General features: G+C 35.4%; 1 protein-coding gene across 9 annotated transcripts in view; it reads right to left on the bottom strand.

Annotated features, from left to right (window-relative positions):
* Positions 1 to 24,181, bottom strand: part of CNTLN (centlein) — a 201,913-nt gene that overhangs the window by 93,801 nt on the left and 83,931 nt on the right. For 5 of the 9 annotated variants that reach the window (XM_026097850.2, XM_064502786.1, XM_064502785.1 and 2 more), the window contains 4 exons: positions 16,288 to 16,461; positions 10,611 to 10,736; positions 5,211 to 5,332; positions 2,294 to 2,419 (listed from right to left, as the gene is read on the bottom strand). In XM_026097850.2, the coding sequence (XP_025953635.2) occupies positions 2,294 to 2,419; positions 5,211 to 5,332; positions 10,611 to 10,736; positions 16,288 to 16,461 (548 nt within the window). The remainder of the gene's footprint in view (positions 1 to 2,293; positions 2,420 to 5,210; positions 5,333 to 10,610; positions 10,737 to 16,287; positions 16,462 to 24,181) is intronic. The other 4 variants (XM_026097852.2, XM_026097854.2, XM_026097853.2 and 1 more) reach the window with 4 other exon arrangements.

Raw genomic sequence — 24,181 nt, 5'->3', positions numbered from 1 at the left:
GCATGTATTTTATTGCACTATCCATCTATTTCTAGATCAATATATGTGCAAATTAAAGGCTTGTTTAGTTGGAAAGGGCAAAGAAAGAAAGAAAGGATATCTTCCTTAGAGTTAGAATAAAGAAACAAATGACACCAAATGATTTTGTTTTCCTAATACTCATTCTCTGGTCTATCCAAACACAGAAGTTACATATATCTAAAGTTAAAATAGACTTAAAAGAAAATCCTTAGACAGACACTCATGTTTAAGAGTTGCTTAGTAGGTCTGGCTTATATCTGCTCTTAATCTATTTCAGCTAAAAATCAGTACAGTCTGTCAAATTAAATGCATCCACAAAAGCTACGGGCTAAAGTGATTTGCCTACATTGTTTTTAAAATCATGCTTCTAAGTAATTGGTACTACTCTGAAGATCATGTCCTTTATCCATAGAGCTTAAGAGGGAATGTATGTAGTAATGACTATCTTAAAAAAAGTGCAGATATTTAAATACTCACTTGCTTCAATGAATCAAGACATCATTAGAGGCAGCCACTGAAGACAGATGTGCAAAACACAGGTGCTACTGTTTCCTTACTTACTTCAACTAAAAATAAGCTAGATTGCCAATAAGAAGTAGAAAGCACTTAATCCCACATAAGCTCATCTTAATGATGACAGGAGCGTACTGGCTTCTTATTGAGAATGAGGCAGAATTAAAAGAACTCATTTTGACTTAAATATTCCGAATTTGAAAGAGCTCAGCTATCTCCTTCTGCCACTTCACCACAACCATGGCTAGTCAAAGCCACTGATTTGGAATGTACCAGGCAAAAGAAGGTTCCCCATAAAGGTGATGTTACGCAGGAGCCCGCTAGCCTCTAGAAAAACACTTCCACCATACTGACCTTCAGGGCATGCACAGTAAATAAGCAAACTCTGTTTCCTAGCTTGGCATGACAAGGACAGGTTTAGTGCAAGATTTTCAGTTATGTTATTGTTCCCAAATTATTGTTGCCTGCGGTGCATGTGTTGATGAGTGATAGAAGGAGTATCACAACAGCAATCACATGCATGGCAAGAGAATTGTCCTTTCCTATGTAAAAATCCAAATAAAGTAGCATGTATAATGATGACTTGTGCTACATTCAAGACAACACAGGAAAAGTTGTAATGATGAAGTGATGAGGACAAGCACACAATTGTAACTAGTGTGTATAAGAATACCCCATGCGACACAGCTACTGGCAATACTGTATGCAGGATGCTGAAACAGCTTATGGGCAATACAAGGACTTACATACTACAACACATTTTGCTGCTGTTGAAATTCTGTGATAGCAACCTTCATGGTACATCCACAAAACTGGTTTGCACTGTGACCCATTGGGAAAACACATTTTCTTTAATGATGACAAAAAGATACTCAAAGTCTGAACAGAAGTTTCTACAATGTCCTGATTCTTAAACAAAAAAATCAACTTGACTTACAGAAAGCATTAAATAGCTGCAAAGGGCTAATTATACCATACTAACTTCCTTTTGTCTAGAATAAAAGGACGTTTTCTTACTTTGCCTGGCTGAGTATAATAGCCTATGAATTATGAGATCAAAGAAGCAAACTGTATGTTTTCTAAAGTAAGAGTTTCCTTCACCAAGTTTTACACTTACTACAGCTAAAAGAGCTGTGTGAAGGGATCAGCACTAAACCCAAAGGACAGGCTGTGCACAGCAAGAAAGAGAGCAACTCCCTCGTGCTTTTTGCAGGTCACTACCAAGGACCATGTTAGCAGATCCACACCAGACCCTTAACAGGCAGCTCTGCTGCTACCAGTAATTAGCTTGGACAGCTCTGGCTCCAGGAGTAGCAGCAAGGCTACACCATAATGAGCTCAGCTGGGATTAGCAGGACAGGGCAGGGAACCAAGAGAGCTGAGGCATTCTGCATTGCGTATGTATCACAGAGATCAAACAAGGATGGCTGGCTAGGTTATCCCCTCACCACCTCATTCCAAAAATGAAGCACGGCAGTGTGTAAAATACAGGCTAATGAAGAGCGACACCTCCAACAGATGAGAGCCACATTAATTAACACAATCCCTAGATCATGGAATACAGTTTCTGTTAGTGCTAGCAAACTTGTAACTTGTCACTGATTTAAAAGGAAAAAAAAGAGCTGATGTTTTCCTTTCTGCTTGTGGTAAAAGATGGTTTAATCTTGGAATTTTGCAAGGAATTCCTCCTGCACGGCCTGCAAGGCACAACCTTCAGAAAAAACTATTTAAATAAATACTGTTTAAGAAACAAACTCACTTTTCAATCAATAGCTTTTTGTGCTCCCTTCTGAAATAAGCCAGTTCATTCCATACAGCATCAGAATCCTCTTGACAAAGCTGATGGGGGTCTGCACGCTGGTGTCTGCTTTTACTGCCTTCAGTCCTATTTATGAGTGAAAACAGATTGTTTCTTTTTAAATATCTACATGTTTTAAGACCATGAGAATGAAAACATACTTCCTCTCAAAAAATGGATCAGTAATTGTTGCATATACTAGATGTAAGCCTTAACTGAGGTATACATTTCATGATGCATGACTTAAAATGTAGTATTATAAAAAAGTCCAATTAAGTAGTTTCAGACAGAATTCCTGCTAGTATGGCAGCCAGGCTCTCAACTGACATGTGGCAGAGCAGTATCTCCCTCATTCATTCTGTCAATATCCTTCATGATACTGATAAGAGAAAGCAGAAGGTGAAAGCATAACACAATGTCTCTTGCAAGTAAATTGAGAGCCACCAGCTCCCCTTGTACCTCTGCAAACCAGTCTGGAAGTTGCACTAATGCCCATTTTACATCAAACTGTTTATCTACTGTCTAATAAAAGAATAAGTTATCTATGGATAGATGATGCATCAGGAAAAGATACACTGAATTTAAAAGCACAGATGAAAATGAAAATATTTCACGTTTTATTTCAGAAGATTTAATGTGCTTTAATAATATGAAAAATTATAAAAAGTATTCCTTTACAAAATTAATTTCAATCTCCCTGCAGTTTAAATTCCTACTGACTATAGAAATAAACTACCAGAGAATCTGTTAAACTCGGAAGGCCCCATCATCTTTGCAGTCACGTATATCTGGAAGTTGTACGCACATTGACAGGTGGATTAGGTCCCATCAGCTGCCACCGAGACAACAGACTCTAATCTATGAAGAATCAGGAAGAGTAGGGTCCTCAGCCTCTTACAAAGGATCAGAAATGCCACATAAGTACCTGATACTGAGTTCCTAATGAACAAATTGCATTACACCAGCAATATGAAGTTTTCTGAGAGGCCAGAACAACAGTTTAAGGTATAAACTTAAAGACTGATTTTATTTATGTCTTTTCTACTTCCTTTGTTAGCATATTAAAAAAGGAAAACAAAACCTTTTAGTGATAAAGACTGAAGGTTATATGCAACTCTTTTCTGATGACAAAAATCATCAAAAAACTCTGATTTTTAGCTCTTCACATTAATTACTGGTGAAGAAATTAATTACTATGAATTAACAAACTAACAAATAAAGCTTTTAAGATTACACTTTCCCCAATACCTACTTTGCCCAAATATGTTCCTATCGGGACATAAGCTGGTCTCATTTATTTTCAATAGAAACAGAAGTTCCCTTTTTAACAACTGCCTCACTGTATATCAAGTTTGAATTTAACCATCTTCATCTGGGTTGAATTTTTGTATCTTTTTGCCTTGGCCTCTCTGTGGACTACGAATGCTTCCTTAGACATTGAATTAAGTCATTTCATCTGATAAGGAACTGTCATACAATAGGTTTCAGTCATTTCCAGCTTGCACTGAATTTAAAATAGTGAGTTGGAAGATAAAATCCTAGATGTTATTCCTAAATAAACCCAGCTTCTTCTTTAGTCATTTAAACAACTCTGCCAGTTATTTATGCTTTGATTTTTCAAAAATCTTCCTGCGCTACCAAAGTGTGTAGTGAATTTGTAACTTCCTGTACATCCAGACTTTTTTCTTTTTAAAAGACAAACTCCCCCCTTCCCCCCCAAAAGCCAAAGTGGTACATAGCAATACAAACCTACTCAAATGGGCCAAAAAGTTACTCATATATAACGACAGATTATCATTTCCACTACATCATCCTTTATATCACCTTGGGCACTATGAACAGCTATCAGTTTTTGCACCAATTTCTAGGCCTCTTTTTTGGTCAGAAAGATATTAAAACACTCTGTGTCAAGATGAATCAGGCTATTAATGTTGCTGTAATTACAAAAAGAAATATTTTTAGAAAAAACATATATGCATATTCTGAACCATAGGTACTTGCCGAAGTCCTACTAAAGCCACCAAGACTTAAGAACCTGCTCAAAATACTTTCTTGGCAGAGTGTAAACAACTCCACCTCAGCAGTGTCTGATAATTGAAGTGACAAGAAATTTCTTCACTTCTCCAGATGTGTCTGTTTATCAAAAATCCTAACTGTCTGCGCAGGACGCCAGAAAAGAATTTTTACATAAAATTTGCACTATTTTGTATAGATTTTAAGTGGGAATTATGTATATGGAATACTCATGATTAAAATTCCAATGTGGCAGAGTTCTGATATTCTTTCTTTTTTCATTCATAAAGATACATTACTGTAATATTTTTGTAGAATAATTAGGAATAATCAATTTTATAAGCATTTAACAGATGAAAACACCCTGCTCATGCTCTTTTTCCCTCCCTATTTAAAAGAGATTTTAGGATTAGCTTCAGCTAATGTTTGAATCTCTAAATGTTCACACAGATGCTATTATTTCTATATTGTTTAATAAATACAATTATTTTGAAAACTGTTTGAAACATAGGAAGCAATTGTTCCATTATAGAAAATTAAATACATACACAGCCAACAAATTAATCAGCTGGGGAATTACACAGGCATAATAAGCAGCCGTGGCAGACCTTTGTCCAGTACTCAAGCTCAAAATGGGATCCTAAATAAAATAAGTTGTCAGCTCAGTACATTTTACTCTTGGTTTCCGCTCTAAATTTTCTCATATAGAGGTATGCCATGTATTCTGCTTTAACACAGGATAAAGTCTTGATCATCACATAACAGCTCCTTCATTTAAATAAAATTCTGTTTTGAATGCATATATAATACTTTTGTTTAGGTATCTTGTGTAAGGGAAATGTTTTTAATGAGGTATGTAACTTACCTGCTATCGCCCTCTTCCCACTGCTTTAATTGCTCTTTTAGTGCTCTGTAGTTGGTCTGTAACATCTGCAGCCTCTCTTTGCGTTTTTCATGGGCTGCTCTTAGCTTATCAGTTTCTCGAGTCTGTATAGCAACAAAAAACTCCGCAAATTAGAATTGGGTAAAATGTAAGAGACTTTCACACAAAACTCATGAAACTAAAGTTCCATTTAAGTAACTATTAAGAGTTTCAAAAATCCAAATAAAAAAGATCTAGAATCACAGTATCTGAAGTCAAATGCAGATTTATTTTTGCTCATTACTACTTTTAAGTGAATTTGGCAAAATATATATTTTTTCATGCTGCTGAGAGGTTTTAAAAAATTTACTATCAAAATGTTAGTGTTCATCTTGTGAATGCATTGACTTAATATACCTATAAAATATATAGACTGAAAAGGAATTGTTGGCATTGTCTTTTCCTCTAAACTACTCTTCTTTTTGCAAGGAAGGCTAATTTCTGTATCTCTGAAGAAAACATAGTCAGCACTGAAATCAACACCACAAATCTCAAGAACTGAAATGCTATCAGGATTTCCCAATTTATTTATTTATACACATACACATATAAATCTTGAAACACAGGCTTTGGCCTCTAGCACACTGTTATGTAACAAGCAAGAAAGAAAAAGAGATTTTGCAACAGCTTTTATATGAATCATTTAAAAAACATGCTTCTTTTATACAGAATGAAAAATAAGAGATGTGCACTGATATATATTACAGAATAACAATCTGCAAGTTAAAAAAAAAGAATTTTAATAAACAATAATACAGTGCTTTGAAAAAATAAACATTAAGAAAAGGACATTCCACAGTATGAAGTAAGCTAAACTCTGGCATAGTGTAGTAAAGAATTAATCAAATATTATCCAGCAGGAAAATTTTGTCTTTATGCTGCATTTTCATTTGAAAGGGTGCTCTGCTTGTGGGGTGACTGCAGAACATGTTCCTTAATCTCTACATGAATCACGATACTTTATTTGCATGCCTTTACTGTTTATATGTAAGGAGGGCTTTCAGCATTAGCCATTAAATAAGATACACGAATAATCAGAGCTGTAAGCAATAAAAATTAAATCCAACCATAAACATACAGCAAGTCTTTATAGAGACTGTTAGCTGCACTATACTTAGTCTAAGCTGGTCTTCCAAATAGTAGTGCAGCTTTCATGACACACAAAAAAACCTGAAAGAAACCAACTAATATTTCAGATGCTGTATCATATATAAAATACGAATTTTTCTGGAAGTGACACACAAAGACGATTTAGCAATGTAAAAAGTCCCAAAGTGATCTCATCAGTAAATACTTTTCTAAGTTCTCTGAAACAATCACTAAATCAAATAAATCTGTAAGTTTATTTGTCCATTCGAACTACTTAAAAAATACCTTTGACTGGTTTTAAGTACTTTATATAAATAGCACAATATTAAAACCAATCACACAAACAGCAAGATTCAGATGAATTTATGGCAAAGGACATACATACTATGATTAAGTTTTGTGTGGCAGTGCAATAGGAAATCGTGACAGTGTAGATGTGGAGTTTTGAAGTCACATTCATGAAATCATTATTCTGAAATTGATACTGCTACTGAAACTTGATCAAGACTGGCAAGATACTGGAAACTTATATCTGTCTTCAGTATAAATCCTCAGAAGTTTATTTGTGTCAATGTGCTTACAAAGGTGCAAGCAAGTGTAGAATTTGGCCTTTGCCATTTATGAACTCATGTTTTTCATTATCGCTTACCAGTTCCATCACCCATTCCACTAGTTATTACACCTTATCAGCTGTTCTGTTTTAAAAGAAACAGAAATTACTCAACTGTCCTAATCACTGTACTTGACTGGACTATTAAGCACTTCAGAACTCTGAATTTACTCTGTTATTCCTAGACTCTCAATTCCATTTCTCTTTGATTGGATCATGTCCTATTTTTCTAATCATTAAGCTGTCTTGTATATAGTTTTCTATATATTGACAGAAATAGGACAGAACAACCTTCTCTAGTGGTGCTGGATCTCCAGGTAGCCACTCTCATTCTATAGTACTTCCTGTGAGATCATTAAAGACTGAGTCCAAACTGTGGGAGAAGGAACCCAACTGCCTATGAAAAAAGAGTTATTTTGTTATTTGCAGGGAAGCTCAGCCAAGCCAAAACCCAAAAACGTGATTCTAATCACTATTTCAAAATTCTGCTGAACTGAACTGCAACAATTTCTGTCACAGCAGAATTGAACTAAAACTGAATCAAAAAAATTCCTTCAATTCCTCAGTTCCTTGACTACTGCTGTTTGGGCTGATAGGAAGTGAGGAATCTTACACATATAAAAAAAAATTGTTTTCCACAAAGTTGTAAGATTAGCACATTTTCAGCATCTGAATGCCCAACAGAAAACAGCACCATTTAAGGAATCCAAATTAAGTGTAACAGTGATATAAACAAGCATTCTTTGCTGATATAAACAAATATGAAGGTAGCCCTAAAGACTGAACTACATATTTTGGTTCTAATTTTCTCAAAAATTTTAGACCTTTAAGCAAAAGGGATGAGAAAATACAAACGGAATATCTCCTATTGCTCTTGGTAACTAACCTTCCAGTAAAAGTCAGGAGTATTTCCTCTAGGCTGTGCCAAGGACCACAGTTCTAGAAATATAATATGGGGCAAGAGAACAAGTTCTTAGTTTGTATCAAATATCCAATGTTCAGAGACCAAACTCCTACCCACTTCTTAAAGACAAAAAATAGATTGATATACTTCTGCTGAGATATACCAGCTTGACAGTCATTCAAAATCCATGAAATACACTATTTATTTTGACATTCTTTTCCGTAAACAAGGGAGCAATGAGCTCTGTTACTTTTTCAGCAGGTCCTAGACTGCAGAAATGAGGCGGATTTTGCATCAAAATCTATTGACACTCGGCAGTTAAGAATATACATGTTTACCATGGCTGTATTAGTGATTGGGATAGTAACAGCTAAATTCCTTGCCCAGAAATGAGTAACCTGAGGAAAACAGTGAAAAACCCTAGGAACAGGACCTTGCCTTTTTCTGCTATCTAATGCTGACTGGGATATCAACATTTCCTGCTGCTCAAAGAACCAATAAATAAAGGATTCTTCTTATCATTTTTAAAAACTGTTAGCAATTGTCAGAAGGGCTGATGGATAAAGTCACAACTTTATCTTCAGGATATGCATAATCAGTATATTCTTTGATAGATGATTGTTCAATTTTTCTGTAAGCCTGTTTCAGGCAATCATACAGTCAACGCTTTGCTTGGGGGCAATAATGCAAGTGCCAGTTTTGACAATATTGATCATTTTCACTGTCCCTTATAGAAAGTAATGCCTGAGATGATACTAATGTCAAGAAATCACACAATATGAATGGAACTATTCTGATATTACTGTTATGACAGGTCAATTCAGCACCATGCTGGCAGAGGCCTCACTGAATTCTGAATGTAGTGCCACAACATAATATGTTGACCTGGGTCTGCAGAGCTTCTTTTCAATCAATTAAAGCACTTTGCAAGGGAAGTCAACTAGGTTTCCTAGAGACCTCCTACCCATTTTCCAGGGGAGATACACTTAGCCTTTAAAGACATTATGCATTAACAGCATATTGCTGAGCACAATCAAAGACCGGAGGTATAGACACAACAGTTAGTGGAGATCCCACACTTGCAATGTAACAAATGTGCACGGGTTTCAAATTATGCTTCAAGATGAAACAGAAGGAATGCCAAAGGCAGCACAGCAAACAGTAAAAACTACCATAACTGACATGTGTTATGAAGTCATAAACAGAGAATAACAAGGCTCTATTTTCTACATCAGCTTAGAAATTCAGAGTGCTTTTCTTCACTCCTCTTTCCAGAAGAAATCACAAAGAAATGCAAAACCTTTTTTCACTTAAGACAACAACATATACGCTGGTGAGTGAGCTTCCACTGCCAAAGGCAGAGCAGTTGTATTCCTCAGTGGCAGAACAGTCTGCAGCATCAGAGTCAGGGAGGCCAACCAAAATACATGTATGTCTTAGAGTAACAAAGAGCATAGCTCTCAGGTACAGCTGCTAGGACATGTCTTAGGTCCCTCTGATGAAAACAAAAGACCCTTCAGAAAATTAATCTTTTGACTCCCAAACAGGAACAAGATGGCCTGGGGGACTGAACCTGAAGTCTGTATCATGTGTCCTGTTCATATACTCTATATGAACTCTATAAGACATCTTACTAAATTTTCCAAATATACAGGGTGATGAACTTGTGCATTTGTGCTAAAATAAAATTTCCACACACAAAGAAAATCTAATCAAATTTTTTTGAAAACTGATCTATTTCATAAGAGTGTATTTTTGCATGTAGCAGGAACTCAAGACTATGGTTCACAGGGCTAGCTGTATTTTCTTACTCACCTGAAACTTTTCACAGTGTATTCAGTGAAACCAGTTCTGCTTTGAGTTACATACACTGAAAATACCCTACAAATTCCATACTGCTGGACAATCACAGGCAACAGAAGCACCAAATAATTACAGTACTTCATAAAAAGGTCAAAAAGCCCTTGAAAGGGTAGGCTTTGGATGTCAATTTGAAAATATTTGTGGAGAAAAAAAATAAGAGTATGGATTGTAAATGTTTAATAAAATATGACTCAAACAGGGTTTAGGTTTCTTTGATTGCTTTAAGGATGCATACGGAGATGGACTTTGAATCCAACAGAGCATTCAAAAGGTATTCAAGCTCTTTTTTAAGTAAAACAAGTAAACAAAACCAAGCAAAAAAGCATTTATAAAATGGGGACAAAATGAGCGACTGTAATAAACACTCAGTGATGCTTTCCTACCAAGGTTTTTATTTTTAAATAGTACTTGTTAGAACAACTTCTTCTGAGGCATAACTTTTAAAAATACAGGGTATAATATATGTTCCAAGTAATTGACTTGGGTATTTTAAAACGTTGAACTAACTGTATAATTAAAAATTTTCTTCGTACTTTCTGCTTAATTTTATTTCTATATGAATATATAGATCTCTCCAAATATACATTCTCAGACACAAATTTTGAAATATATTTAACAAATATGTGCTACTGATGAAACAGCTTGAAATTTAGACTTTCCTAGGACTGCAGGAATGTCAACACAAGATTCGCTGCAGTAAGGAATAAAGACAAACTAATGGAGAGTGCTCTTTTATGCTAACACACTTACAGTCCATAACAGTATGTGCATTCTGCATCTTTTAAATGCCTGTTTATTTAGGTATATCTTTATCTATGCAAGCTTGTAGCTGGAGGGACTTTTTGTTTTGTTTTTTTGTGGTTTTTTTAACGTTCACCTTTAGCTGTAGTGTCTTCTCTAAGTTTTCAATCTTCCTTTCAGCTATTTTAAGCTTCTTTAGCTCCTCTGACTCTCTAAAAGAGCTCTTTGGGGACAGAGACCTTGAACGTTTCACAGGTGGTTCCTGGAGAATAAAACAAGGACATGGTTGAACTAGTTGGAACGCTGGATTATGAAAGACATGCAGAATTAAAGAAGAAGTAATTTTGAATACTAATAATGAATTATAAAAAAAAAAAAATTCTGCATGGAATACCAGAGAAATAACAAGCAGAATTACCACAGCGCTACCACTAAAGGTTTCTCTGTGACTCGTTAATGAGAATATTCATTTACATTTACATTGTTTCTTTCAGAATAATGATGTCCCATTAGGGAAGACTAAAGGGTTATAGACTCAGAAATGCAAGAAACCTCATTACAAAGGAGGGGATAGAGGCTGGTCTAATTGCTCTATAAGGGTCCAAGGTTACACTTGATAGGACAACCAGAAACAAGAGGGAAAGGATTTTTTTCCCTTTGAAATAGTTTAACACACTGTGAAGTTGAAGGAACAATATGCTTGAGGAATATAAATACAACAGACAGTAGATCTTATACCATAATGACCATATGGTCATTAACTATAATGTGACTAACTAGAGACAAGAATATGTGTTTATATTATGTACAGCTTCATATAGCAATCTGGAGAAAGAATATGTGAAAGTAACACTTCAACTGGGCACCTTTCTTTTTCATTCTATGTCATATGGCCTTATGGCAAAGAAAGAAAGACCTCATGAAATTAGTCTTTATGATTTTTTGAATAACTTTGGTTAAGGATAGAGAAATACTAATGCATACGTAACACGTGCAAGACAAAATATAAAATGCCATTTAATAAATTCAAACTAAAACTTAAAATTGTGACTACTGTTATTAGATGCTACCATTTTCACTGTAAAATAACTGATTTACAACAACAGGAGTTCAGGATAAAGTCTTCTTGAATATTATGTATTTCCACACTTCTGCTATTCCATTAAATTAATCTTAAAGAGAATCTTAACTGGGAACTGGCATTTTTTGATCATTACCTTTCAGCATTAAATGTTATAAAACACTGTAGTCCATGCTTCAACTTTAAATTGAACAGGTTTCCAGAAAACAGAAAATAAAAATGTCATGCCCTATATATTTAAGAACCTAAATTTTGCCAAGATGATTTTTTTTCTTGAAAAACTTGTTTGCATGAGAAGAAAAAAATGTACAAAGTTTGAAGAGAGTTTCATAACAACATATGTCCTTTGACATTCAGATTCTATATATTTTTATATTCCTGTCAGTTCCTTTATATAATAGAATAAAATAGAAGACAGTTTTAAGGAACATTTACAACAGAATTTCCAAAGGTATGGGGGTTTTTGACAGCTTAGTATTGTACTGCTTAAGAGAAGATCTCCTTGAAATAGCAAGATAACTAATTTTTGTTTCTAGTAATTTCAACTGAGATACCCAAAAGTTAACTTTAGCTAACAGATACTGATATTAATAGAAAAGCACTTAATAGTGCACAAAACCAGGTTCCTTTCAGTTGTCTGCAGCCAAACACCCCAAAACCAAACTATGAAAAAATTCCAGTTACCCTCAAAATCCCAAATTTCTTGAATAAAGTGAATACCTTAAATAAAATTCATACCCCACACATTTCCCCTAAGAATACAGAGTGTACTACTTTTCAAGAAACAGTAAATTAATTCCTGGTTAAACTTCATTTATGTACAGGGAAGACGTGGAAACCACACGATTTCTCTGAAATCAAGGTCAAAGCATGGCATTTGTTGTCACAGAGAAGAACAGCAAAGGAAAATAAGTGGACCAAACACCATTTGACTGGCAAGGGAAACTAGGGAGAGAGGCTCTGAAGTAGAATGGAGAAAGAGAGAAAAAAAACCCATTATACTGGAAAATTAATAAGCCTCACAGTCTTGTTGCTTTAATCAAAGGTGATCAAATGCAATGATTACTTAGAGGTTTTCTTTATGTGACAGTCTTTTTGTATAGCTGCCTGGGATTATGCTGTGAATCTTCTTACTATTGAAGTACAGGGCCAAGATAAGCAAAAATATAGCAAATATTCTAACTGTTGACAGACACAGAAATATTGTCCTGTGAGAACAGGCAGGATCACTGATGCGCACGACTAAACAAGCTACTTTCTGAACCTGTTTTTACCTGTTTAGTGATCAGACTAGAGGTCTGTGGAGAAAAGGAGCTGGATCTGGGATCTGGAGCTGCACATAGGTAGTTTGAAGGCAATCTTTGCTTTGGAGGCAAACAATTTGATTTTCCTACCAACACACAGAAAAGACTGTGTTGTAAAATATACTGTCATTTGATTGCCTGGGGCTGCCGCAAAACTCAGTCTGGAGGATGGCATCTGTAATAATGTTCTTACAACTACAAACTTTTCTGCTGCTGTTGCCAGGTTTAAGGATTTAATTTGTAAGTCAGTCCTCAAATTGTACAGCAAATTAACACACATTTGGATTAAAAATATACACAAATTGTAATGTTCTAAACATTTTCTAAAAATTAATTTGAAGAATTAATAGAAGAACATTGGAAGAACATAAATTGAAGTCAGCAAAGTGCAACAACAAAAGACTTTCAGTCAAATGATCCTAAAGCATTTTTGCAAAAGACTAAACCAAATAACAGAATAAACAGAAATAAACACACTTTCCTATATTAACAGAACGGAAAATTTGTGAGAGAAGGTGTAATGTGAAGAAATGGCTGTTAAGTAGATGGGATACATACATGTTTAACTATTACTGCAAAAACAAGAAGCAGAAAAAGAAAAGACGCTTTTTAAACAACCTCCTATTGCAAGTCTGCACCATGAAAACACTGTGGGGAGAGGCAGGGAATAGTCAGCTTCTTAAATTCAAGATGTTATGTGTTGGATGGAGTCCCAAAACAGAAAAAAACAGGGAAGCTGGGACTCTTTCAGAAATGTCTTGGAGAACTCTGCAACATGTAGATCAAATCAATGTTTGCCAGGATAGAGCACTGAAGACAGTGGTCAGAAATCTTAATATTTTTATCAGTTGAAGAAACAGAGAAACAGTAGGAAACGAGCTATAGGCTGACAGACTGCAAGCTTTAGTTTCTTTTAGGAGAGAAAAACAAATTCAAATTTTTGATTAACTATGTTTCAACATGAACTTTATCAGTATTGCAAGTTAAGTCATGCCTTTTGAGAGATTTATTATACCTTGAAATTATATAAATACTTAGAAGAATGCTATAGAATGTATATCAGTGAAAGACAATTAAAACTCCTTAGCCTCATGCAATGGCAAGTTTGAGATCTATTTGGTGGTATTTAAAAGCATAGCTATAAAAAAAAAAAAGGCCTGTGGTACTGAATCTGCCAGCAGACATGTGGATGGCAGATTAATCAGGTAACAGAAATCATAACTCATAGAGTTACAAAGTTTTAGCTATACCACTTTCCACAGACACTGGAATAAGAGGGTTACAGTTGCCTCTAAGTATGCACTTAACAGCATCAAGAGAAATGACACTGCACATGCACATTTAACAAAGCTTTTAGCCACCACATCATCTGTCTCATAGAGTAAGTTGTTTTCACTGCCATATATCACTGCAGGTGTGGGATGTAGGTTTCTGCAATTCACAAAAATCAACATCAGCCTACACATGTGTATCAATGCATTCTGCAGAACCAAAATAGGTGAAAGTGTCCAGTGACATGGCCAAATGTCCCAATGTATTGTGCTAGTCACAGGTTTTTGCTTTGTCCCAGGACAAAAACTTTTTTTGAAAAGTTTTCCTATTATTTCCTCTTTCAAAATTTTTGGCTTTTTATAGCAGAAAGTAATCAAAGCACTGTCATTTTGATGAGAAGTGACTCCATGTTTATTTGTTCTCTGTTTACTGGGAATACATTTAAAGAAGGATGAAGAGGTAACATGATGGAGTCTTTGTGAAGCCAACAGCATCATCATTGCAAAAAAAAAAAAAAAATGCTGGATATCCAAGGTAATCTTCCTCTCAAATCACATGCTAATAACTCCTGTCCTGAATATTTTTGTCCTAAAAAACTGAACAGCAAGGCAATGGAAAGATCCTCCAACACCAGGGAAAATCAGTAGTAACAGCAAGGGATTTCATTAAGAATGCTTACTTTTTAACATATATTTTGTGATCCTAAATCCAGAATGTTTCTATGATTTTCCTTACCATCTTGCCTAAATAAAAAGGCTTTGTAGACCTTTCAATTTATTTCTAAAAGTCTGGGTAGAGACTAAGGGCACACATGGAAATGTGCACATATCAAGCAGTTCTAAAGCAGAGTATTAGAGGAGCATGACTGGATCTATATATCAAACTAGAAAAAAGCTTCTCTGTAATAGCATTTAAATGTTAGTAATTAGGTTTATTTCAAATAGTGTAATTGTTTTATTCATGATACAGTGATGATCAGTCTGGGACAAATACGTCGCTCATTAACATTACACTGAGGGAACAAGTAATGACATAGAAAAAGAAAGTGAGACACAGTAGACATGATACTAAAAAAAAAAACTGCTCTGATTTAGCTATCTAATGAAAAGGTCAGGAAAACTAGATATTCTGGACAGTCTCAGCATCAATGATATTTTTCTTAATAACCCTATGAAGTAGAGTCCATATTCCAAAAGCTATAATAACTAATGTTTCTTAGTGGACAGCCAAATACAAAGTTTTAAGTGACCCTAAACAAATGTTTTAAAGCATTTCTTTCCCAAAAATAAGTGCAGGACAGTGCAGGACACTGGGGCAGATTAAGCCATACAGTTTTTCAAAGGATATCGTACAAGATACCAAATACAGGAAGAAGATGTGATTTCTAAGGAAGCAGAACTTGATAAGCCACTGTTGTAGACTACTTATACCATACAGACGGGTGTTCTTACTTGCTTCCTTGTTATATAAGCCTCTTACAAGTTTCCTATATTCTACATAATCACACACACACACACAAAATTTAATGGGGAAGAGGTTGAACACACTGGCAACAGAATGGCTAATACTAATCTCAAAAAACAATTTAATTGTAGAATTATTTTTTATCTTCTTTGTTAGCTATAGTTTATAGTTGTTACTGCTACCTGGAGCCTAAATTTAATAACAAGTCCTAGTGAAAGAGGGAGTGCAGCATTATACAGAGTAATAAAAGTCCAAAGTATAAACTTCAGAAGGACATAATTTTTATTCATAGAAAAAATACTGTTTTGAAAAAACATAATTTCTGCATTACTCATAGTTTTTTTTGTTTGTATTGCCCTCATTTCCCTTTCAGGGAAAGATTGTCATTCTAGTAAACAGCATAAAATACTTAATAAATATTCATTTTAACAAACCTACAAAGAATTTAGCCTTCAAATATCTCATTTAATTAAGAATCCCTTATTCAGTATTTAATAAGGTAAAACTTTCTACTCCCAACAGCTATTTTAACAAGTCTTTGGCAGATAACACAAGAACCATTCAAACAAGCTTCCAGAATTATAAGCAGCATCAACAAATATTGAAATTATTATCTGGACCCTTGAGCAAAAATGTTTGGCTTTACCAGGCTCACTTAGACACAAATACCCAAGACAATAAAACTACTGTACCTCATGCTTTCTTTCGGTCCTTACGTTGTTGCTTTCCAGGATATCTGTGATGTGCAGATTGTGCTCTGCTAGGTTAAGACTTCCTTTTTTCAATTTTTCCTGTAAAAGTTCAATTTCAGATTTTTGTGTTGCAATAAGACACTCCAGCTCACTTAAAGCTGGCTGTTGAAATGCCTAGAAAATGATAGCACATGTATATTAAATCAGTAACATTAAAAAACAAATCAACAAATCATTTAGATGAAACTGCCTAGAGAAATAGAACATCACTGATATTACAAGAATGTGAGAGAACAGTAAATATTTATGTCTTTGGAAATGAAGTTTGTATCAAAAAATCAAAAACAGATCCTCAAATCTTAACTAAACATTTGCACAACAACAGTACTATATTTTTCAAATCCAAACACAGTCTTAACAAAAGTTGCTTTATATAGACATTTCTTCTACAGCAACTTATTTTACTGTGCTATTTAATATCTCACATGCAGTCAAAATTTCTTGACAAAATGTTTTAACTCCTGAAGTTGTTTCTCATAAAATTTCAAACTGGTAAACGTCATTGGCTTAACAAGCAGGGAAAAAACTTAAATGCAATATTCTTTCAGGAAAGTTAGAAACTGTCCCCAAAATGTAAACCTACAAACTCTATCCATGATATCCAAAACAGCACAAGTATAGTGGTCGAACTGAAAACTGATGGGAAAAAAAGATAGCTATCCTTGATTGCAGTGTTATTCAAGGCAGATATGTAATTTCATGAAGCCATTAAATTCCAGGACCCTTCCCAGTTGTCAACTAGTTCATAATAATTCCTTGACACAACATGATACTACCATAGACAGCTCACTTTAGGCCTGTTACAAAACCTCTTCAAACCAATAGATATTTTCATGGATATCAGCTATCTTTAAATCATATCCCCAATGCCCAACAGCAGACTTAACTATGTCCAAATGATCAAGAGTGATCAAGTTAGCATGGCTTGATAAATTACTCCTTGTCAGCTGAGTTTGCAGTAACTACTTGTGTGCACACTCCACATCATTACAACCACAAAGCAAAACACTGTTAGCTTAAACCACCTTAATATGAACACTCTTGCCTGTGGCAATCACAAAGCAAAATGCATTAGCTTCAGCCTCTTCACGGTGCTCTAAGGCTGGGGACAGACGTTCAACTTTCAAGCAACTGTGCCAGATGAAGACAGAATAGTTCCCAAATGGTCACCACAGCCAGGCAGCTGGAGATTAGCACCCCAACACCTCTGCTGAAGGAACGGATGGTGCAAACCCCCACCCTAATCCATCACAGTAATAAGAAGGCAAGTTAGTTTAAAAAAGCAATGCAAGTGGCCTGAACTGACCCAGCTGACCTTGTGTGATGCTGATTATGGCAAACTCATAAAACTCCTTTTGCCATCAGAGCTCTGACAGCAATGACAAGTAGCCAGGAAATAGTTTTCGATCAACAAAGCTAGATCCAGAAGACAACTTTCTCAAGACTGTCTACCAGTTTCATCTTACGCATGCTTTCTCTGCTCAGCCAAGCTGTGATAACCTGACTGCTTGCAACTGTCTGAACATATTCTCAAGAAGATTACTGATTTCAATAGAAAAGAAAGAATTTGGTACGATGGTCCATTGTTCCTATTCTCTCAAATACCAGTAAGCCTCAAGTAACACAAATCAGGTATACTGACAAATATCAGAAAAAGCAGTGTAGATATAAAAGTATTCCAAATTCTAGCCAATCTAAAGCAGAAGTGAAACAGACCAAAGTCTGATTAAAATCATTCTGTTAACAAGCAAGCACTCTTGTAACCTTAGTATTTGACGGAAAGAGATTAATGGACACAGCTATTTGAGTTCTTGCTATGCAGAATATGAAGCTTCTGTTAAAAAGTATTATAAACTCACAGTTTCTACAAGTAAACCTGACATTAGAATTGCCAAGCATTTATTTCAAGAAATGAATCACTCCTCATGCAGCCAACAAGCACAGGAAAGCTGTCAGAAAACAGAAGTTGCCCATGCCCTTGCTTACCACTCCTTAAATTCTGTTGCTTATTTTGTGATATATTTAGGCCACACATAGCTGCAGATGACATTTCCACCTATGATTAGCAAAATGGCAGTTTATAATGACAATAAAACTACACAGAGGAAAAAAAAGAAAGTAAAGATGAGTAGACTGGCCATGCATTGAAAAGAACATTTACAAGAAAACTAGGTTCTTTCACTCCATTTGACCAAAGGCATAGGACTACACAAAAGGGAAAAGGTCCAACCTAGAAGCCAGAAATAATGTCCATAAATAAGGGATATTTATTTATATTTAAGTTATATATTTAGGACTTCTTAGTTGAACTTTTCCTTCATTATTAACAAACAGTAATACATATACCACAATGTCAAATTTAATTGACGTCTCAGGAATACATAAAAATCGGCTTCTAAATGTAACATACCTCATATGGTTACACTAGTAATCGAAAAAAGAATCAACAGTTTTGATCTGTTATAATCATTTTAATTGTTACCATGAATTACATCTCAAAAGATTTTAACAGTCTAGAACTGCTAAATGTTGCTGACTTTTAAACCAGAAGAATTACATACAATTACATACATTAATTTAGTTAATGTAAAGTACACAGATTAACTTCTGTATTATTGCTGTTTATGTCTTTTTTTAATCATAATGAAATGTACAATGCTGTTAAATTAAAATCAGTTTAAGAATCACAGCGCATATATAGTCCTGGCTCTTCTAAATCAATGAAGTTTTGCTACTGACTGCAATAGGACCAGTACAGGAACAGGGTTCATCTTTTTTTTTCAATTAGATTTTTCTTAAAACAGATCTCTAAAAATTACTACGCAGTGATACTTATTTTAAATTAAAACACTACAAAGGCATAATTTCTGATAAAACTCTTATGACAGTGTTCGTGTACATGCGTATACGCAGATATTTCTAGGGAAGCTGAAAAACACTAAAACAGGCTTAGATCTTAATTTATACCTCCAAAATGCCTGCATTTATATCCTCAAAACTATTCAGCAGATCACTGCTACCCATACAGATTTACTATATGGCTTAACTCTTGGAACCTACTGTTCTTTTTCAGAATGCATGTGAGGTTTCTTTGGTTTCGGGAATTCTAAGAACCCAGACTGTAACCTGAAGAGATCCATTTACTATACTGAAGTTTTCAATTATCAATGGATTCAAAATCAATAAAAGCTGAGTATTCTGTTAAATTTAACATTTCCTTTACTCCCTGATAAATATTTTTCTTTGTTTTCTAGTCTGGAAGACTTTGTTTACATAAATGTCAAGAGAATGTCTAAATACGAATTTTTGAGATGGAAAAAAAAAATTTCCAAGGACTGAAAGTTGGATGAATTTCTTTCTCTGGTGTTTTGTTTCAGGTTCATACCCATTAAACTTTAAATTACTGTCACTTTGTATACTGGATTTCCTTGGCTAAAAGGAAAAAAAAATCATCAAAAACAAATCCTTCAATGAAAAGATTTGTTTTTTCTGAGAACCTTACTTTTTGTAAAAAACTTGACCCCATTATTGACCTATAGATCCAAGATTTGTACATGAGGAAAGGCAGAGCTGTTTTTTCAGATCCCGAGAAAGAATGCACCCTTTTCACTGGTTTTCACTCTCTAGTTTTACATGTGAACTCTCACTTGTAATCTAAGAACTAAGGGAAATATTACAATTAATAAGGCCAAAAAAAACAAGTAACTTGCACTGTAATTGAGCTCTGGTTTTAAAATCCTAGTATCATCTGAAATAAGAACAATAATGTGCTTCAGGACTTAGAAAACATTCAACATCCAAGCCCTGTATGAAAAATATAGTCCAGTTCCAGAGTACGGTCCAGAAATCTACAGTCCAGAAAAAGAAAACCAAGTTACACGCCAAGTGGCAGCACCAGTGTTTTCTACAGCTGCTACCTCAAAATCAGTGTTGTAGACCTGTGCTCTCAGCAACTGAAAGACTGACTCACCTCAACGACAAGAGTCCCACAAAGTTTCAGTTTCAAAAGTCTATCTGAATCCTACGTCTAGAACTAAAATTGCTGCAGGATGGATTGTTTCAGTTTACAGATAATACTGAACTCCTGCACAGACTATCCACCTACATACTGAGTACTGCAAATGAATGCTTTCTTTCAAGTCTAGGCATCTTGGATTAAATTCTACCTGCACTATAAAATCTACATTAACAGAATTATGGTTTCCTCTTTCACTTCACCATAAAGATCAGCTTAAATTGTATGTCATTCTCAGCATATATACTTGATTTTCTCATACTGACAGCCAATTTAACATGCAAAATATATATTCCAAATAAATGACAAAAGCCTATTTATGTCTTATAGAACAAATACAATACAGAAGGACTTTTCTTCTACCAAACAGCGCTCTCACTCCTGTTATGCTTATGTATTGTTACAACGGCGGACATAGCTGATCTTCTATGGGTGCATTAACCAAGGTGAAGCCACTAGAGGAACCATCCACAATATACCTATGGAAGGGAATCCACTGCTCACTTTTCACTACTATTAATAGGGCTAACAAACAGTACCAAACAATACGGATGGAATACAGCTATTTTCTGCCATACTTCTGTTCCGCACTACTTTGCTGAAATGGTAAGATAGAGCAGGTGTGAACAGAATGGCTACCTAGAAATTTTGGAACTAATAATATAGCCCTATGTATACTCCTCCTTCCCCTCTCCCTCCCTCTCTACTTCCTCAACACTAATCTGCGCTTTCAAGACATTACCTATCTCTAGCTGCACTACTGCAGTACCAGAAGAGGAAGAAACTGCAAGCAAACCTGCACAATCTCTCTGTAAGCAGATGCAAGCTCACTCTGCTTGAACTACAAACCAGCCAACAGGCTGGTATGGGCTAGGATACCTTTTCTCTCAACAACACATTAATACAGTTAATACACACAGCTCAGACCAGAGGAAGTTAGCATATATTTGCCAGCAGATCTTAATGAGGAAACAGCTTTTTGGATTCAAGGCAACCAACCTGCTCAAGTCTGTGACCCATACACCAAAGTTTTCTTGCAGTCAAACTCCTGCAGGGAACCACCAGAAGCAGTTTATACATGAGAAATAACAATTACTTCCCAGGTTTCCTCTTACACTGCTACAGAGTCAGGTAGCTGGGTGGCCAAGCCAGAGGCAGTGCTCACCTCAGCATCCTTCACCAGCTCCTCCTTCTTACAGCCTGGAATTCAGATCACCGCAGCAGCACCTGCCCCATCTCTAATCACTGCACACACTTCTAGGACAGGCTCCAGCAATGAGCTGTTAAAGAGCTGCACATGGCTTAAAAGCCACCAGTAGCCACACTTCAATTTGTCATTGTTATTATTTCCCATGTCAATACACAATGGTATATTTACTCATTCCTGTATTATTTATTACCATAATAGCTACAGCTCAAATTACAAAAATTAAACATAGATACAAAAAAGTAAAGAGGAAAAATACAGCCAAAAGTGAAAAAAAAAAAAGAATTTTGACAGACTTATTAAAATTTTGCATATTTTATTTTGTCTTATCAGAAAGATTTTATTTGTGTTCTCTTCTAAATAAGTACGTACACAAAATACACAAGAATGTGTGTATAGACAGATGAGTGGCCCTGTGATTTACCTATTCATCATCACATACAAAGAGAGGAGAAAAAACACAGGAACAAGTTAATGGCAATTCTGACACCACCACCATAGTTAACAGCAATTCTGACACTGCCTTGAACGGATGCACTGCTTTCATAGTTGTATGTAGTTAAGCTCATACAAGGTTGTCGCAGGAACTCCCTTATGTAAATCACTGCACTGGCTCACTTCCTATCACTGAAGTAATCTTCTAGCCAAAGCCTCCTGCAGCAGAAGAGCTGGACACTTAATTCAAATAGCATCAGAAATACTCATGGCAAAAGAGGGCCTGCCTGTCCAGCAGACAGAAGTATAATGGGGAAACTGTCATCAAGCAAAGCTCTGCAAAGACCCACTGAAAACATTACACTGGAAACAGACTTGGGGCGGGATGACAGCTGCTATATGTTAGGAACCTGGATTCAGGAAAAGGGAAATGTAAATGCCAAGAAGAGGAAAGTGGTGATAAAGAGACTACTGGTGGTAAGACAATAAAAGAATAATGATGGCAACCAACTGTCTAAGAAAAATCTTGAACCTTGGGAACAGAGCAGATGACTTACTACTTGTGAAAAGGACAGAGAAGCTGAGATGGTCACTGTTTCTGATTCTGCCAGAAACAAGTAATGTAGCATATGCAGTAAGATTCAAGCACAAGCCAGGAGGTCAGGCTCTTCTGACCTACTTCAGAACACTCAAAATCATTAACTAGAAAGATCTGCAAACCCTGCTGTTCATCCTCTTTGCTTGTTGCCCTGTGTTCTTTTTTCTTACTGTACTTCTCATATGATCTCCATAATCCATTTATGAAAAACTGATGTAGTTTTTGGTCTTTAACTGAAAATCTCTCTATAAAACAAGGAAGGGCAACTTTCCAACAAATGCAGCCTACCGAAACAATTCACCAAGCCTGCAGCTTGATCTCAGGTGCCCTGTGGACTCCCCAAAGGCATAAAAAACAGGCAAAGGTTTTCAACCATCCTCTCCACTCCATAACATTATGTCTGTCACCTTCCAGAATCCTTGACTTTTACCATATGATAAAATTCACTCTGATCACATGATGGAAGAGAAAAGAGGGGAGGAAGGACACAATCCCCATATGGACACCATGTGGTCCATCACATCAGAAAGACTCCACGAGCCAGATATGAATGATCCAGTTAGGGAAAGGAGAGTTAGTCTTATCAAATTAATACTTAAATTTATTGGGGAAGATATATAATAGTTATGAACTACAAGATAAAAAAAGAAATTTATAGTCTGGAACACCAGTTAGAAGAGTCATCAGGGAAAGTCTCAAGACAGGGCAGGATTTCACGAAGCCTTGTGGTTTAACCAACCACTCATTTTCTGATGGATCTGCTAGAGCGGCAACTTTTTAGTTGCAAGCACACAGCAAAACTGGGCAGTTTTCTCATAAGACTGGACAGAGCAGCAGCAAGCAAAAATCTAGGTAAGTTGAAATCATTAGTACTACTTGCTGTAATACGTTACAATTAATAAACAATAGAAATAGAGTATAGTACTACAGAAGCCCGAATACATGCTGGTAAAAGCAAAGTACTCTATACATTTATACACTTGGAAAGAATACTTTATCCCTGTGGCTTAAAAGTTTCTGTCAAGTACCTTTTTTGTTTTTGTTTTTTAAACTTTTATAGGATCTCCTCTAGAGTTTTAGTTAGTTTTTTTTTTATCTTGTTAATTAGTTACTGGAAGGTTTTACTTGACTAACTACACTAAAATGTAGACAGTATTTCTCCAAAGATTTTAAGACTACAAAATATATAATGGCATTCTGAAATTTACTAGGTAAGTTAAAAAAAATCACATTTTTTTCAGTTACAGAGTCAGTACTAGAAAGCAAAAACACAAATGTGCATCTGATGGTGGGACTATTCTGAAAGAAATAACTTTGTCATTTGCTGAACTATTACACTATTATCACAAGTAAAAATCAAAACCTGTGCACTAATGGTGTAAACTAGGGACTGTGCTTGTTATGCATTATCATCTCTGTACATTAGAACCTCAATCATACTCAAACAAATTCACTAAAGTGTGGTTTTCAATCTGCTAACTATGCATTCCATAATAGCCTGTAATTATTAAAAACTGACAAGAAAGCTACGCCACCTGTGTTTATGTGAAGCCAGGTAATGAAAAAAACAACAACGCTG

Source organism: Dromaius novaehollandiae, chromosome Z, assembly GCF_036370855.1.
Source record: "Dromaius novaehollandiae isolate bDroNov1 chromosome Z, bDroNov1.hap1, whole genome shotgun sequence".
Taxonomy (NCBI): Eukaryota; Metazoa; Chordata; class Aves; order Casuariiformes; family Dromaiidae; genus Dromaius; species Dromaius novaehollandiae.
The sequence above is the reverse complement of the archived record's forward strand: the minus strand, read 5'-3'. Positions and strand labels throughout refer to the sequence as shown.